This window comes from Bos indicus, chromosome 8 (genome assembly GCF_029378745.1).
Source record: "Bos indicus isolate NIAB-ARS_2022 breed Sahiwal x Tharparkar chromosome 8, NIAB-ARS_B.indTharparkar_mat_pri_1.0, whole genome shotgun sequence".
NCBI lineage: Eukaryota > Metazoa > Chordata > Mammalia > Artiodactyla > Bovidae > Bos > Bos indicus.
The window spans coordinates 25243069-25260504 of NC_091767.1; the positions used below are offsets into that span (position 1 = coordinate 25243069).

A 17436-nucleotide genomic window follows, 5' to 3' on the forward strand; every position below is an offset into this window, starting at 1 on the left:
CCTTTTTCTTTGTCTGTTACCCTCAACAAGGCAGGCACCATGGCAGATGTTGTATTAAGGAGTCAGCCCAATGAGGCACGTTGTGGGGTGGCACTTTGGCCTCTGCAGGGCTCCTCTGTTTCGCTTTTCATCCCAGTGTTTATAGGAGGGCAAAAAATGGACACTGAGCAGGCAGGAAAAAAACAGAGCCCAAGTGAGCACTTCCCTTTGATGGGTGAGGAGGCAGGGCTTCTGGTAGGGCTCATCTGACCGCATCCTCTCCTCTCTACATCCTCCCTGTGGGCTTCCTGGATTTACAAGTCTTGACAGAATCAGAGGCTCCTCAGAACAGCTGTCTGCTCAGCTCAGCTTCCCCTCTCCACCTTGCCCTGGGTACAAGGAGAGATTTAGGGCTGAGAAATACTCCCCGCTTTCCTTAGTGGTTGACAAGGATGGAGTATCCCAGTGGTATTATTTAAAAGGACATCTCCCTCCTCTCCTCCCGCAAAATAATCCCCCATCAAAATCAACACACAGAAAAAAATATCTAATCTGCCATATTCTTCCCCTTCTCCAAACATTTACATCTCAAATTACCCTCTGCAAACCAGAGAATAGTATTCTACTGGTAAAACTGAGTCATGGCTGACTTTGCCTTACTGAGAAAGTTAGTATTGAGAAAACCCTATTTTCTTTTTTTAAAAGCAGTTAATAGGTACCAGAAATTTGTCTGCTGGCACAGACTTACATTTTTTTTTAAATTGAAGTACGGTTGATTTACACTGTAGTATTAGTTTCTTCTGTACAGCAAAGTGAATCAGTTATATATCGACTCCGCTCTTTTTTAGATTCTTTTCCCATATGAGCCATTACAGAGTATTGAGTAGAGTTCCCTGTGCTATAGAGTAGGTCCTTCTTTGTTATCTATTTTATATATAATAGTGTGTATATGTCAATCCCAGTATTCCAGTTTATTCCTTCCCTCTGTCCCCCTGGTAACAGTTTATTTTCTACATTTGTAATTCTATTTCTATTTTATAGATAAGTTTATTTGTATGCTTTTATTTAGATTCCACATATGAGTGATACCATATTGTATTTATCTGACTTGCTTCGCTTAGTGTGATAATCTCTAGGTCCGTCCATGTTGCTGCAATTGGCATGATTTTGTTTTTTTTTTTTTTTTTTTATGGCTGAGTAATACTCCATTGTATACATGTACCACATCTTCTTTATCCACTCCTCTGTTGGTGGACGTTTAGGTTGCTTCCATGACCTGGTTGTTGTAAATAGTGTTGCAATGAACATTGAGGGTGCATGTATCTTTTCAAATTGTTGTTTTTTTTTTTTTTTTCCCCAGATACATGCCCGGTAGTGGGATTGCTGGATCAAATGGCAGCTCTGTTTTTCATTTTTTCCCCCCAAAAAGATACGTTCTCACTCTTTTTTAAAAAATACTTTTATTTATTTATTTATGACTGTTCTGGGTCTTCACTGCTGTGCAGGCTTTTCTCTAGTTTCAGCAAGCAGGGGCTGCTCTCCGGTTGAGTGTGTGGCTTCTAACTGCAGTGGCTTCTCTTGTTGTGGGGCATGGGCTCTAGGGCACGTGGGCTTCAGTGGTTACGGCTCTTGGGCTCTAGAGCACAGGCTCAGTAATTTTGGCACACACTCTTAATTGCTCAGATGGATGTGGGATCTTCCCAGATGAGGGATCGAACCCATGTCTCTTGCATTGGCTGGTGGATTCTTTACCACTGAGCCACCAGGGAAGCCCTGTTTTTAGTTTTTTAAGGAACCTCCATACTGTTCTTAGTGGCTGCACCAACTTACATTCCTACCAAAAGTGTACTTACACAGACTGAAGGAAATGGCAACAGGACTGTTCTGAACCAGGCATGCTTAGACCTTTTGGGTTTATTCTGGCTACATATGTACCTGAGGGTAGGTTTCATAGTTTTCTGAAATTCAGGTTTAAAATCAATTCAGTTTGTAGTCAAAGAAAACATCTGTCATTCGGTGTCAGTTGTAACCTATGTGTAACCTAGTTTTTTGAATAATACTTACCATATCATATAATCTCAGTGGTTAATTTTTTCCATTACTCCTCTAGGATATAGTGGCTTCCAAAACTTGGCCTTAAATGCCAAACATTTATTTTCCACTTTTAGCACAGGGGATGCTGTGGTGAAGATGTGTTTAGTGAGGTAATAAATGAATGAATACTTCTAGGTCTCTATTTACAAGGGCTCCCGGTGACATAGTTTGGCATTACAGTTGCACATATCCCCACCAGGTCTGTTACTCGGCGGGTGCCGGCCGAGGGCAGGAGTGAAGCTTGGGGAAGGCCCAGGACGTTTGCTCTTTGCCTCCTGCACAACCTCATGCACGTTTGAGGGGCCACATCCTTGCCTTATCTGTTGGCTTATTGCTCATGTGATGACTTGTTTCTCTTATGGAAATAGTATTGCTTTAATAAGTCTTCTGTAGCAGTCTTTATGGTTTTGTGTCTATACATTGGTTCTCCTTCCAAAGGGAAGGTGGGGTAGAAACCAAAGATCAAGGTCATTAAATAGATGTATTTCAATGGGTGCATCTATGTTATGTCTATATGCTCTGCTTGCTATTGTTGCATAGGAAAAATATGCAAACTTTTCTCTTACTACTCTTATGGCCAGTGCCTTTACTGGCCTCCAGAAAACCACTAGTAAAATTTGCTCCAGCAGCATTTGGTTGTAATTTTGGCATTTTCAAAACACTGTGCAATTGGAAAGATTGAGAGTGTAATTACTTGATGCTCAGCTTTAGGTTTAGCTATTTTTTTTTTTTTTTAGACACATTATTGAATGGAATCCCTTTTAAAGAGGTTCTTGCCAATTACGCACATGACACCCTGGCCCTGAAGGGCTTTTACTGATGGCTTTTCAGGCATGTGAATGGTTTGTCATGTGGAATTCTGAGGTTTTTTTGTTATATACGCTGGGTGGAGGAAGTTGGGAGGTTGGATAATAATGTGGTTTCCACTGTATTGTTGGGTATCAGAAATCATATGAGGCAACTCTCAGTTTAGGAACCTGTTTTCTTAACACTTCATCCATCATGGGAGAGGGCCAGAAAACCCTGTCCTACCCACCCCCATGTACCTTGAGGCAGTGTGTAGGCATCTACAGGTAGATACCCTCATTTCAGTGAGGCTTGAAGTCTGAGGGGGAAACATGTGGTTTATATTCAGCAAGATGGTTCCCTCTAAGGCCCCCTAATGCTTTCAAGATGCTGATAGAGCCATTAATAGCTCTTGGAGAAAGATTAGATTTTCAATTAAAATGAAACCAATTTAAAATAAATAGTTGGTAGTATTATTAGCCTGAAATAAGCTTAAGAGTGTGCCTAGGGGTGGGGATGTCAGGACTTACAGCGTGGCAGAGTGAGGAACTTGACAAATTCTCTCCCCAAAAAGCAACAATAAAACTGGACAAAACAGTAAAAACCAACCATTTTAGGACTCTGGAACTCAACCAAAGGGGTACAACAAGTTGAGAACCATTTATTCAAGAAAAACTACTAAAAATGTTATGAACAGTGGGAATGTGTGGTGTTTTATCCTGGGGCTGCTTCCATCACCCCTCCCTCAAGTTCCATCTGTGTGGTAGTTCTGCTTGGGCAGGCTAGGCTGCGAAAACCAGCAACTTTGCTGCCAGTGAGGGCTGATTGGAGAAAAGTGCGTACTCAGGCAATTCAGTAAAAACAATAGTGACATTAATGGCAAAAAAATTAGGGAAGACAGCCTCTGCGGTTAGTTTGAGGTTGCAGTACTACTTGAAACAAGCAGCAGACCAGTAGATCAGTCAGAAATTTACCAAAGAGACTCAGAGAATGAGACAGACTCAGAGGTGGGCCTTGAGAAGCTCATACATATTCCTGATGGTCTGGAAGACTGCCTATGGGCAAGGCAGTGTGCAGGCTCAAGAGATCAGAGAAAGGGTCTAGTTATTTACTCATCTTTTGTGGCTGAATATGATGCCTGGTGCATATGCAGAGGAGATACGAGACCGCGTGGCAGAAAACAAAAGCTGGGAAAAAGTTGCAAACTGTACAATCTTTGACTGTATTCTCCAACTCACACACAGATTCATTAGCAAATGGTGAAAACCTTAGTGGCTTAAGGTGCCTAAGTATGTGTGCTTAGTCACTCATTCGTGTCCAAGTCTGTGATCTCATGGACTGCAGCCCACCAGGATCCTCTGTCCATGGGAATTCTCTAGGCAAGAATACCAGAGTGGGTTGCCATGCCCACCTCCAGGGGATCTTTCCAACCTAGGGATTGAACTCAGGTCTCCCACATTGGAGGTGGATTCTTTACCGTCTGAGCCAGTAGGAAGAGGGTGCTTATGTATAACTTCTGGTTAATCAGAGGCTGATTACGAAACTATGCTGTGATAGAGGGTAGCTCTTAGAAATCTAGGCCTAAAAGTAAGATCAATTAAAAAGAAAAAACTGCCAGTACCATACTGTAGTGATTACTGTAGCTTTGTAGTATAGTCTGCTGGCTTCCTAGGTGGCTCTATTGGTAAAGAACCCTCCTGCCAATGCAGGAGATATAAGAGACGTGAGTTTGATCCCTGGGTTGGGAAGATCCCTGGGTTGGGAAGATCCCCTGGAGGAGGGCATGGCAACCCACTCTAGTATTCTTGCCTGGAAAATCCCACGGACAGAAAAGCCTGCAGTCCATGGCATCACAAAGATTTGGATATGACTTAGAAACTAAGCAATGACCACAGTCTGAAGTCAGGGAGCCTGATTCCTCCAGCTCCATTTTTCCTTCTCAAGATTACTTTGGCTGTTTGGGGTCTTTTGTGTTTCCATGCAAATTATAAAATTTTTTGTTCCAGCTCTGTGAAAAATACCACTGGTAATTTTGATAGGGATTGCATTGAATCTGTAAACTGCTTTGGGTAGTATAGTCACTTTCACAGTATTGATTTTTCCAGTCTAAGAACATGGTATATCTCTCCACCGTTTGTGTCATCTTTGATTTCTCTCATCTGTGTCTTATAGTTTTCTGTATACAGCTCTTTTGTCTTAGGTAGGTTTATTCCTAGGTATTTTACTCTTTTTGTTGCAATGATAAATGTGATTGTTTCCTTAACTTCTCTTTCTGATATTTTTGTTGTTAGTGTATAAGTATGCAAGAGATTTCTGTGTATTAATTTTGTGTTTTGTGACTTTACTAAATTCTTCATTGAAATAGATCTAGTAGTTTTCTGGTGGCATCTTTAGGATTTTCTATGTATAGTATCATGTCATCTGCAAACAGTGAGAGTTTTACCTCTTCTTTTCCAGTTTGGATTCCTTTTATTTCTTTTTCTTTGATTGTTGTGGATAGAATTTCCAAAACTATGTTGAATAATAGTGGTGAGAGTGGGCACCCTCATCTTGTTCCTGATGTTAAAGAAATGCTTTCAGTTTTTAAAAAATTGAAAATAATGTTTGCTGTGGGTTTGTTGTATCTGGCTTTTATTATATTGAGAATAGGTTCCCCCATGCCTACTCTTTGGAAAGTTTTTTTTTTTTTTTAATCATAAACTGGTTTAATTTTGTTGAATTTTTTTTCTACATCAATTGAGATTATCATATGGTTTTTATCCTTTAGTTTGTTAATGTGGTGTATCACATTGATTGGTTTTCATATACTGAAGTATCAGTATATGCATTGCATCCCTGGGATAAACCTCACTTGATCATGGTATATGATCCTTTTAATGTGTTGTTGGATTCTGTTTGCTAGTATTTTGTTGAGGATTTTAGCATCTATGTTTATCAGTGATATTGGCCTGTGATTTCCTTTTTTGGTAATAACTTTGTCTGGTTTTGGTTATCTGGTTATCAGGGTAATGGAAGCCTTGTAGAATGAGAAATAATATCAAAATAGGTAGTGAGAATCCATGTTTGTAGATTGAAGATTCAATGCAGTTTAAGGTGCAGTTCACCCAAATTTATTTATAGATTCAGTGCTATTCCTATCAAAATTTCAGCAGGTTTTTTGTTGTTGAAGAAATTGGCATGGTATGATTCTAAATTTTATTTATGAAAATCAAACCAAAGTAGCTGAAAATTTGTCTTTTTCACAAATGGTGCTGAGATAATTGGATATCCACTTGCAGAAACATGAACTTAGACCTTACTTCACACCATACTAAAAATTTAACTCAAAAAGGATCAGAGATCTAAATGTAAGAGCTAAAAATTTAAATCTTTTAGACTAAGACATAGGGGAAAAAAGTAAATTTTATAAAAATTAAAAACCTCTGTGTGTTTTAAAAGATACTAGCAAGAACTAGGACTGGAAAAGGTCAGTTTTCATTCCAATCCCAAAGAAAGGCAATGCCAAAGAATGCTCAAACTACCGCACAATTGCACTCATCTCACACGCTAGTAAAGTAATGCTCAAAATTCTCCAAGCCAGGCTTCAGCAATACGTGAACCGTGAACTTCCTGATGTTCAAGCTGGTTTTAGAAAAGGCAAAGGAACCAGAGATCAAATTGCCAACATCCGCTGGATCATGGAAAAAGCAAGAGAGTTCCAGAAAAACATCTATTTCTGCTTTATTGACTATGCCAAAGCCTTTGACTATGTGGGTCACAATAAACTGTGAAAAATTCTGAAAGAGATGGGCATACCAGACCACCTGACCTGCCTCTTGAGAAACCTGTATGCAGGTCAGGAAGCAACAGTTAGAACTGGACATGGAACAACAGACTGCTTCCAAATAGGAAAAGGAGTACGTTAAGGCCGTATATTGTCACCTTGCTTATTTAACTTATATGCAGAGTACATCATGAGAAACACTGGACTGGAAGAAACACAAGCTGGAATCAAGATTGCCAGGAGAAATATCAATAACCTCAGATATGCAGATGATACCACCCTTATGGCAGAAAGTGAAAAGGAACTAAAAAGCCTCTTGAAAGTGAAAGTGGAGAGTGAAAAAGTTGGCTTAAAGCTCAACATTCAGAAAACAAAGATCATGGCATCCGCTCCCATCACTTCATGGGAAATAGGTGGGGAAACAGTGGAAACAGTGTCAGACTTTATTTTTCTGGGCTCCAAAATCACTACAGATGGTGACTGCAGCCATGAAATTAAAAGACACTTACTCCTTGGAAGGAAAGTTATGACCAACCTAGATAGCATATTAAAAAGCAGAGATATTACTTTGCCAACAAAGGTCCGTCTAATTAAGGCTATGGTTTTTCCTGTGGTCACATATGGATGTGAGAGTTGGACTGTGAAGAAGACTGAGAGCCGAAGAACTGTGGTGTTGGAGAAGACTCTTGAGAGTCCCTTGGACTGCAAGGAGATGCAACCAGTCCATTCTGAAGGAGATCAGCCCTGGGATTTCTTTGGAGGGAATGATGCTGAAGCTGAAACTCCAGTACTTTGGCCACCTCATGGGAAGAGCTGACTCATTGGAAAAGACTCTGATGCTGGGGGTGATTGGGGGCAGGAAGAGAAGGGGACGACAGAGGATGAGATGGCTGGATGGCATCACCAACTCAATGGACGTGAGTTTGAGTGAACTCCGGGAGTTGGTGATGGACAGGGAAGCCTGGCATGCTGCGATTCATGGGGTTGGGAAGAGTTGGACACAACTGAGCAACCGAACTGAATTGAACTGAGCGAGAAAATGAAAAGGTAAGTGACAGATTGGGAAAAAATATTTACAAATCGCATATCTGGCATTGGACTTGTAGTCTTGAATACAAAAATAACTCACAACTCAAAAATAAAACAAACAACTGTGTTAGAAAATGGGCAAAAGATTTAGGTAGATATTTTACCAAAGACGAATGGCTAACAAGCACATACACAGACACTCAAAAATTTTAATCATTAGGGCAATGTAAATTAAAATACAATGAGATACCGCTAAACACCCACTATAGAATGCCTATAATTAAAAAACAAATCGTAATAACAAGTGTTGAAGATGTGGAGAAATGAGAACTTTCATACATTGCTTGGTAGGAATGTGAAGTGGCACACCCGCTTTGGAGAAGTTGGCCGTATGCTGAAAAGTTAAACCTAAATTAAACATATAGCCTAGCAATTTCGCTTCTTGGTATTGACCTAAGGAAAATGAAAAGATATATCCTCACAAACACTTGTCTATAAATGTTCCAGCAGAAATTTTCATAATAACGAAATGATGAAAACAATCCAAATGCCCATCAAATGATGAATGGATAAACAAAATTTATTCCAGTACTATTCAACAATAAAAGGGAGTCAGCTGATGCATGCTGTTACAGGGATGAACCTCCTTTACATTATGCTTCGTGGATGAAGCCAATACAAAACACGATATATTGTGCAATTCCATTTATAGATAATGTCCAGAAAAGGCACATTCATAGTGACCAAGAAATGATTAATTATTGCCCAGGGATGAGAATGAAGATTGCAAATTGGCTTGATTGGATTTTTAGGGTGGTGATGGAAATGTTCTATAACTAGATTAAAAAAATTTTTTTTATTGAAGTATAGTTGATTTACAATGTTTTGTTAATTTATGTGGTACAGCAAGGGATTCGGCATAACTAGATTTTGATTATAAGTTGTTGCACAACTGTGTAGAAATTATTAAATTATGTGTGTAAGATGGTGCATTTTATATTTATATAAGTATAAATGGTGCATTTATATTTATACAAACTATACCTCAAGAAAGCTGTTTAAAAAAAGTGTGCCTGTGGACTCCACTGGTATTAGCTATATACCTCAAAGACTGCTTTTGTTCTCTTTGTAAAGTTGTAGGCAAGAGAATTCCCTGTGGATTCAGAGTTGGTTAGCCAACATAGTCCCCCTTATTCCCCTGGAGTGCCGTATTTGATGTATGTGGAGTGTATGTGTGATGATAGGAACGTAATGGTGATTGCCCCATGGATGACCAGGAGGCCTAGCATGTCTGGCTGGTGGCCCAGCAGGGCTGGGTTGTGAATCCTTGGTCTCACTGCTCTGCATGTACCTTCCCAGTCACTCTTTGCTGATTCACAGAGGGCACCTTCCCTTAGAGGAATGGAACTGTTCTCGGATGAGGGAAAACCAGCAGTTGGACTCTGTTGGAATCCGTTCCATGGGTCCACTCGTGGCCGTGGACCCTCTACAGTCCCTCCATGCAGCATTGTGGGTGTGATGAGACTCCTATAAAGTAGTCTTTTCTGCATCTGTGTGCGTGCTAAGTCACGTCAGTCATGTCCGACTCTTTGTGACCCCATGGACTGTAGCCCTCCAGGCTGCTCTGTCCGTGGGGATTCTCCAGGCATGAATACTGGAGTGGGCTGCCATGCCGTCCTCCAGGAGATCTTCCTGACCCAGGGATCGAACCTGCATCTCTTACATCTTCTGCATTGGCAGGCGGGTTCTTCACCACCAGCACCACCTGAGAAGCCTTCTGCTGCACGATAATCTGCAAATACCACCAAGTTGAAACATCAAGCCCTTGGTTGAGGTGGTGGCAGGGATCTAGTCTGGTTTTCCTCTGTTTCCTGTAACATCTCCCTGAAGACTGGCTTGTGGCTTTGGGGCTTCTGGGAACACATGTAGGTTGAGTGATTGGATTTATGAATAATCAACACTTCTGCTTTATTTTCAGCCGACTATTTACCCTGGAACCAACCAAGACGCGAGCTGCTTCGTCCACCTCACCACTACCGGCCAGCATCAACCAAGTTTGATAGTCGCACCACACAGCAGGACGACTATTCCATGAAGGGCCTGGTGAACACCAGGAGCTGTAAGCCTCCAGCTGTGCCCAAGCTCTGTAACGTCCCCCTGGAGGATCTGACAAACTACAAGATGAGCTACGTGGCCCACCCCTTGGAGAAGCGCTTTGTGCATGAGTCAGAGAAGTTCAGACCCTGTGAAATCCCCTTTGAAAGCCTCACCACCCACAAAGAGTCATACCGGGGTCTGATGGGGGAGCCAGCCAAGAGCTTGAAACCTCCTGCCAGGCCTTATGGGCTCGACACGCCCTTCTCCAACACCACTGAATTTCGAGATAAGTACCAAGCCTGGCCAACGCCCCAAGTGTTCTCCAAACCTCCCTCCATGTATGTCCCTCCTGAAGAGAAGATGGACCTTTTGACAACAGTGCAGACCCACTACACGTACCCTAAGGGTGCCCCAGCTGAGTCCTGCCGGCCTGCGCTCTCGGTCAAGAAGGGTGGCCGCTTTGAAGGCTCCACCACGACCAAAGAGGACTACAAGCAGTGGGCCAGCACGCGGACAGAGCCAGCCAAGCCCATCCCCCAGCTGAACCTTCCCACTGAGCCCTTGGACTGCCTGACCACCACACGAGCCCACTACGTGCCCCACCTGCCCATGATGACCAAAAGCTGCAAGCCCGTCTGGTCTGGGCCCCAAGGAAATATCCCTGTGGAGGGCCAGACCACATACACCATCAGCTTTACTCCTAAGGAAATGAGCAGGTGCCTGGCTTCATACCCTGAGCCTCCTGGCTACATCTTTGAGGAAATAGATGCTTTGGGGCACAGAATATACAGGCCCGTTTCTCAGACAGGCTCTCGGCGGAGCAGCCGTTTTTCTGTAGGTGACTCAGAAAATCCAAACCAGCAGGAGTTGACAGTGTCAGCCTGATTTTTAAAGGTTGTAATTTAGAAATTGCACAATACTTATAAAATCATATGGTTGAGCTATTCATTGGACCAAAAAAGAAAAAAAAAAAGAATTCCCCAAAAATGAAAAAAAAAAATTCATCGTCATTTCCTGGACACTTGAATAAAATGAGAATCACTTGACTCAAGGAAAATGACATTTAATCACTGGCTAATTAAGTCCCCTAACCCTCCCTCTGCTGTCTCCCCATCTTGGGCCCTTTACCTTGTGCTCATGGAATCAAAGCTGGTCTCTGAGGTTTCCTTCCCATCCAGATGTATTTTACTAGTTTAATCATTGTATAAATTGACATTATGATCGTCCCTTGCCAAGTATGAAGTGCCAAAGAATAAACTTCATTTTGGGGGGATTGAATCTGCAGGTCTGTGTGTTCATGCCACGTGCTGTCTACTCAGAGCAGACCATGTCTCTTGCGACCTCTGGGGATATTTCAGCCTAACTCTCTTGTTGCCTCCTCATCCTGGTAGGGGTGCCTCAGGCCTGACCTGGAGTCTTGTTTTTGGGCCTCTCTGCCGAGGGCTGCTTCACAGGGCATCTTTCTACCTCTTTACATCATGACATACCAGTAACAACAGTGTTGTCTGATGGTTGAGTCTTGTCATGAGTCTTGCCCATGAACCAGGCACTGAACTGAAGTTTCCTTTACCCAGCATGCTGTTCCCCAGTTCTCTGGTACCATGGAGTATATTTTAGGGTTCTACAGACTCAAAAGAGAGACAGATGGAAGGAAAGGACAAGGTTCTATGGCAGTCCTAGGAAAGCATGGACTGCCAGACCTCTCTCATTCCCAAGCTAGTGCAGGCTCTGAATCCAGGGAGGGGGCGGGGGTGGGGAGAAAGGGAGCCCTTGGCAACCAGGCAGCTGCCAGCTGGCCCTTAAGTTACGAGCTCTTCTAAATGCTCCGAACCTGGAAAAAATGGTGCACATTGGGCTGATTCCTGGGAAGCCTGGACCCACTTGTCCTAAAATGACAGCTATGACCAGGCCTCTCACAAAGTGTGACATAGTGATAATGGAGAAAGGGTTGGAGGTTCCTCTTTGGGGCCTAAGGTTTGATCCTAAGGTTAAGGAATTTGGAGAAAATTTTTTTTTTTTTTTTAAATTAAAAGGAGTCAAGGAGGGACTTTGTTCAAGATGGCCCAGGCAGGGATCAGATGGGTTCAAGGTCTGTGTAAGCCTCATCCAGGGGGATGCAGATTGACGCTTGGGTTATCTGCCTCTCTTTTGAGTCTGTAGAACCCTAAAATATACTCCGTGGTATCAGAGAACTGGGAAACAGCATGGAGGGGAAAGGAAATTTCAGTTCAGTGCCTGGTTCATGGGCAAGAAGCCTGTATGTCTTATTCAAGTCTATCTTTCCATGGCTCTCACCTCCCTGGCCCAGACTTTCAGGTCCCCACTCATTGTCTTCTTACCGTGAGGTTAGTTTGTGTCACTGGATTGGGATTTATGGCATTTAATCCTCTTGGTTGTATCAGGTGTGGATGACTGCCCTTATGGGATAAAGAAGCTCGGAGAGATGATGCACCTTGCCTAAGGCCACAGAGCTTGGAGCACCAAGGCCAAGACTGGAACCCAGGTCTTCTGTTTCAAGATCCAGGGCTCTTGACTCAACACCAGGCACCTGCCATCTGCAGTGACTCAGATCTCATGGCTCCACCAACCATATCAAATTGTACTGTCTCTGTTTGAACTCCTTTCTGGAGGCCATTAAGCTAAAGGAGGCCACTTAGGAGGGTAGGTTTTATTATTTTTGTTTCATCATTTTTCACAGATCAAAGGAATATTGGCACTTGATTTGAAAAACTAAATGGTATTAAAATGCTTATAAAACGGCAGAGTCTCTTAAGCAGCCACCCCTTAGTCTCTATTATAACTTCCCCAGAGAACAATTGTAAATAATTGGATCTGTTTCTACTAATATTTTCCCTCAAATTCCTTAATAATGTTGTTTTAGTTGCTAAGTTGTGTCTGACTCTCTTGTGACCCCATGGGCTGTAGCCCACCAGGCTCTTCTGTCTGTGGGATTTCCCAGACAAAAATATTGGAGTGAATTTCCATTTCGTCCTCTAGAGGATCTTCCCAACCCAGGAACTGAACTTGCATCTCCTTCTTGGCAGACATATTCTTTACCATTGAGCCACCAGGGAAGTCCATAGTATATATACTAATATATTAGTATGAAAGTGAAAATCGCTCAGTCATGTCTCTTTGAGACCCCGTGGACTGTAGCCTGCCAGACTCCTCTGTCCATGGAATTCTCCAGGAAAGAATACTGGAGAGGGTAGCCATTCCCTTTTCCAGGGGATCTTCCCAACCCAGGGATCAAACCCGTGTCTCCTGCATTGCAGGTGGATTCTTCACCTTCTGAGGCACCAGGAAAGCCCCCCTATAATAGTATGTGTGTGTGTGTGTGTGTGTTATATATATACTGTTGTCTGTTGACTCATTGATTTTAGACCTAGTCTATTTTGGTAGATTAGGTATTTTTAGTTCTTTTACACCCCTTCCTTCTCTCCCGCTTCTTAATATAGTTATATAAGATTGTGTGGTAATGTCAAAACTAATAAGCTTTTCTGATGAGTAGGAAGGGAAGAAACTGGAGAAAGATCGATAGATCGGACTGTTTTAGGAGCACTGAGTCCCCTTGGGGTCTTTGTGACATTTAGGATCATCTCCATGGTGACTCCAGGCTAGATGACCCACCCAGGGCATCTCTGCCTTATCTGTCTCTCTAGGACTTGAGGAATTGGCTCTCTCCTACTCTCAGTCCTTCTTATGACAGTAGTTAATACAAATAAATTCATAAAATACATAAAGAAGGACACAAGTGGCTTTTATGGGTACTAGTGGAACACAGTGGCTAAGAGCATATGAGGGGAGTCCAGCAGACCTGGGTTTGCATCTTGGTCCTTGTCACCCACTAGCTATGGGCTTTGGTCAAATTCTTTACAATGTGGATAATACTGGTCTCATGGTTTTGTGGTTTGGATTGAATGATAGAGTATATATCAATCACTTAGGCATGGCTTATCTTTAACTTATTAAATGTAGATGAGGATGACGACAATGGTGGTGGTGATGATGAAGACTGCTGAATTCTGCCTGCTGCGACTACCTGTGATTTTATTGTTCAGTGTTTACAAGTGTGCAGGTAAGGACAACTGCTCACGTTTTATTTACTTATTTTAAAGTATTTGTTTGTTTTTGGCTGCATTGGATCTTCACTGCTGCACACAGGCTTTCTCTGGTTGCAGCGAGCAGGCTCTATCCTCAGTTGCGGTGCTCGGGCTTCTCGTTGCTGCAGTTTCTCTTTTGTGGGGTTTGGCCTCTAGAGTGCAGACTTAGTAGTTGTGGCTCGGGCTCAGCTGCTCTGCAGCATGTGGGATCTTCCCAGATCGGGGATAGAACCTGTGTCCCCTGCACTGGCAGGTGGATTCCTAACTCCTGGACCACCAGGCAAGTCCCACTGCTCATATTTTAAATTTTGTATATTTTATATAGTGTTAAATGCCTCCTTTTTTCTTATAGTTCATTTACTTTTAGTTGTTCTGAGTTGAGGTTGGTAACTGTACTGCCTGGAGATGTCATTTAAGAACATTACTAGGGCCACAAGAAAGGAAAAGACAGTGATCTGAGCTGATGGGGTCTTGATTTCCATCCCAGGATCTCCCATGGCAGCTTCTTGTAATCAGTTCTATGTATTGGGCTCCCATGTAAGAGACTGTTGGAAAAAGATTCTTTTACAGTTATGAAAACCCATGCACATGTGTGCGCACACTGCTCAAAGACTCCATAGCATCCTATTCAACAAACTCTGATGATGGAAGACTTCAAACACATTGTCTTCTCTTGAAATACACACACATAATTTATTTCATGCCTTTCTCACTTGTGGGAATGAAGTCGGAGCTTAATCACCTACCACATTCCAGGGTTTCCAAGGCTTTCAGCATGTTATAAAAGAAAAATTATTAGAGACCAGAAATCAAATGCAAACAGAAAAGTATGGCCAAGCAGGGAACCTGCTCCAGGGCAGAATCCAGTATGCTCTGGGCTGAAACTCTGGAGAAGCGAATAGGCGGGGCTTTTACAGTTCAAAGATGGGAAAGATCTATTCTGCTCGAAGAAAGTGGGATCTCAGGGTGAGGCAGATGGGCTGGAGGTGGTGGGGTTAGTTGGTGTGGAGACTCTGGTGGAGTGAGTGTGGCCTGCTGGTTTGTGATATGGTGACTGGGGGCATCTACTGGGATATGCCACTGCCAGTGATGGTGTCTTCCTGCCTGTGCTTTGCTCAGGGCAGCCTCGTGTCAGCAGCCTAGGTGGCCAGGGCACCTCTCATTCCCTCGTTCACCTTACAATGAGGACTGCCTGTGTGGTTAAAGACTCTCGCACATCACTTGGATTTTTTGAAGATCAGCCCCCCCCTTTCCAGTTGGCCTCCCGATTATGATAGAAACATAGCACCAATCTCCAATCTACTGCTTGTTGCATTTTTGCAGGAGTCAATGTCTTTGAAGATGGGCCCCCTTTTTTGGCCTTGGCTCCAAGATCTTAGGCCAGACAGTGGCTAGAGGCTGGGGAAGGCAGGGCCCGTTGTCAGTGATTCTTTCAGCAGGCTCCACTTTTAGCACCATTTGTCCGTCTGCTCTCTGTGGTACCTGCTATTTCAGATCCTGAGCTCCTGCCAGATTCTGCCTGTCAGACCCACTCCTTATCAGCCCCAGCATTCCTGTGGTATTTTTATTCTGGGCTTGTCTGCTCCGTGCTTGTCAGTCATTGTTTTTCAGTCTCTCTCCTGCCTTCTTCCATTTTCTTGAAAACCCTTGTTCACTGATGACCCTCCTCCCATCTTCTTCACTATGGTATTTTATAATTTCATTATTGCTTAAAAGAGTTGAATGGTGTATGTGAGGGGGTATGCTGGAGATGAGCTCGAGTTGGCAGCCACCCTTGCCTGGGCAGAGAGCCCACTGAAGGTGGAGCAAGACTAATGGACTTTCTTGGGGTCTTCTCCACTGGTAAGTGCACCTGGAGGGTGAGTTTTTCCCCTGAAGGGACTGAAAGGTGAACGTGGGCAGTCAGCATAGAATACGTACCAGGTCAGCTATTGTTTGCCGTGAAGAGAGTCCTGGATCTTGGGCCACTACCTTCTAAACCCCAGGCTGTTCCCCAAGGCTGTGCATATGGCTTTGGACAGCATTCTCCCACTCCATCCTCGGCCCCAGCTGCTGTCCTCCTTACCCGTTTCAGACATCACCAGCGGTTTCATGGAGGAGGGTCTCGGGGCTCAGAGAGAGCCTTCTACTGAAGCAGAAACCACAGCCCAGTTCTGACACCAGGGGCATCAGTCCTGGCCAGGGCCTTGCTTGGGGGTGACGAGGGAGCCAGCACTCCCTGCTCTGTCTACAAATACCTTTTCATTTGTAGTCACACTGCCCTAAAAGTATTTGCAGTAATGTTACCAGAGCAGCTGTCCTCCCCACCCTCTTCCACACTTCTACCTGTAACGCAGAAGGGAAGCAGATTGCTCAAAGGCACTAGGATCAGCACAACAGACCCTTCCCAGAGGGGTGCTCTCTTTTGGCGATCTGGTCATTTAGGGCTTGAAGATGCACTGAGTGATCCATAATCTCCAAAAGAGCTTTTCAGCTGTGCAGCTGTCGTGAGGAAGTAGCTGGGCTGGTGGGATGTGTACGGGTCCTAATTGAGGATTAAATGGCCCCCTGGCTCCTCAGACCTGCCAGGCCATCACCCAGGCGCACATCTGGTCCTCAGACCTTGAAGCAGAGGACAGAGGCCCTTCTGAGCATATGCGCTGGGGGTGGGGGCCGGCAGAGGCATTTTCTTTGGCCGGACAAGCTCAGAGTTTCCACATGGCTGGCTGAGCAGGTGGTTGTCCGCTCCGCACTTTGAGGGTGCCCTGGGGGAGCCTAGGAGACTGTGAACCTTTCAGAACATGTGCTCTGGATTCTGGAAAAGGCATCAGGGTAGTGCTAAGCTGGGCTCCTCTTTAAGTCCTCCTTCTGGGCCACAGGTGCCTGGGTCCCTGCCTCTGGGCCCTAGGGTGCTAATATGAGACGTACTGATGGCTTTTCCTTGTCAGGTCTTGAGGAGTGGCAGCAAACACAGCTTGATGCTAACTGAAAGGATTCGGGAACTTTCCACTCCTGTGGCTGAATCTAAAACACTGATTTTCTTGGGCTTTTGCTGCCCAAACCAGACAGCCTGTCTGTATACCTGTGACCTGCCTACCTCATCAGGACCAAGGTTGTTCTTTCAATGATGGGGTGAAGCTTGGTTTCTTCTATGTGACCCCAATGCATGCATGTTACATCACTTCAATCATGTCCAACTCTGCGACCCCATGGACTGTACCCACCAGGCTCCTCTGTCCATGGGATTCTCCAGGCAAGAACATGGGAGTGGGTCACCATGCACTCCTCCAGGGATCTTCCCGACTTGGGGATCGAACTGCCATCTCTTGCGTCTCCCACATTAGCAGGCAGGTTCTTTACTACTGGTGCCACCTGGGAAGGCATTTCATGTTATAGGAGCAGAAAACAGAGGAGCCTGCAAACACCCTTTAAACAGGCAAGTAGCTGCTTAAGGCAGACAAAATGCCTGTAAAATGACTGCAGTTTGACACATCTATGCCAGTGAATGACTTATAAACTAAGAAATGGAATTTTTTGGGCAATAGGCTCTCTTGGGCTTAAAAAAACAACAAAACTTTTCACTTGAGTTTCTAAGCAGGGCACAGT

General features: G+C 43.9%; 1 protein-coding gene across 3 annotated transcripts in view; it reads left to right on the top strand.

Moving 5' to 3' along the window:
- The window catches only part of SAXO1 (stabilizer of axonemal microtubules 1), a 155192-nt gene that overhangs the window by 100408 nt on the left and 37348 nt on the right, over window positions 1-17436 (top strand). For 2 of the 3 annotated variants that reach the window (XR_011568023.1, XR_011568024.1), the window contains exons 4-5: window positions 9630-12409; window positions 13727-13826. Coding sequence is in view for 1 of the 3 variants with exons in the window: in XM_070794496.1 (XP_070650597.1) it covers window positions 9630-10633 (1004 nt within the window). In the remaining 2 variants the exon portion in view is untranslated. Of the gene's footprint in view, window positions 1-9629; window positions 13686-13726; window positions 13827-17436 lie in introns of those variants that run through there. The other variant, XM_070794496.1, reaches the window with a different exon arrangement.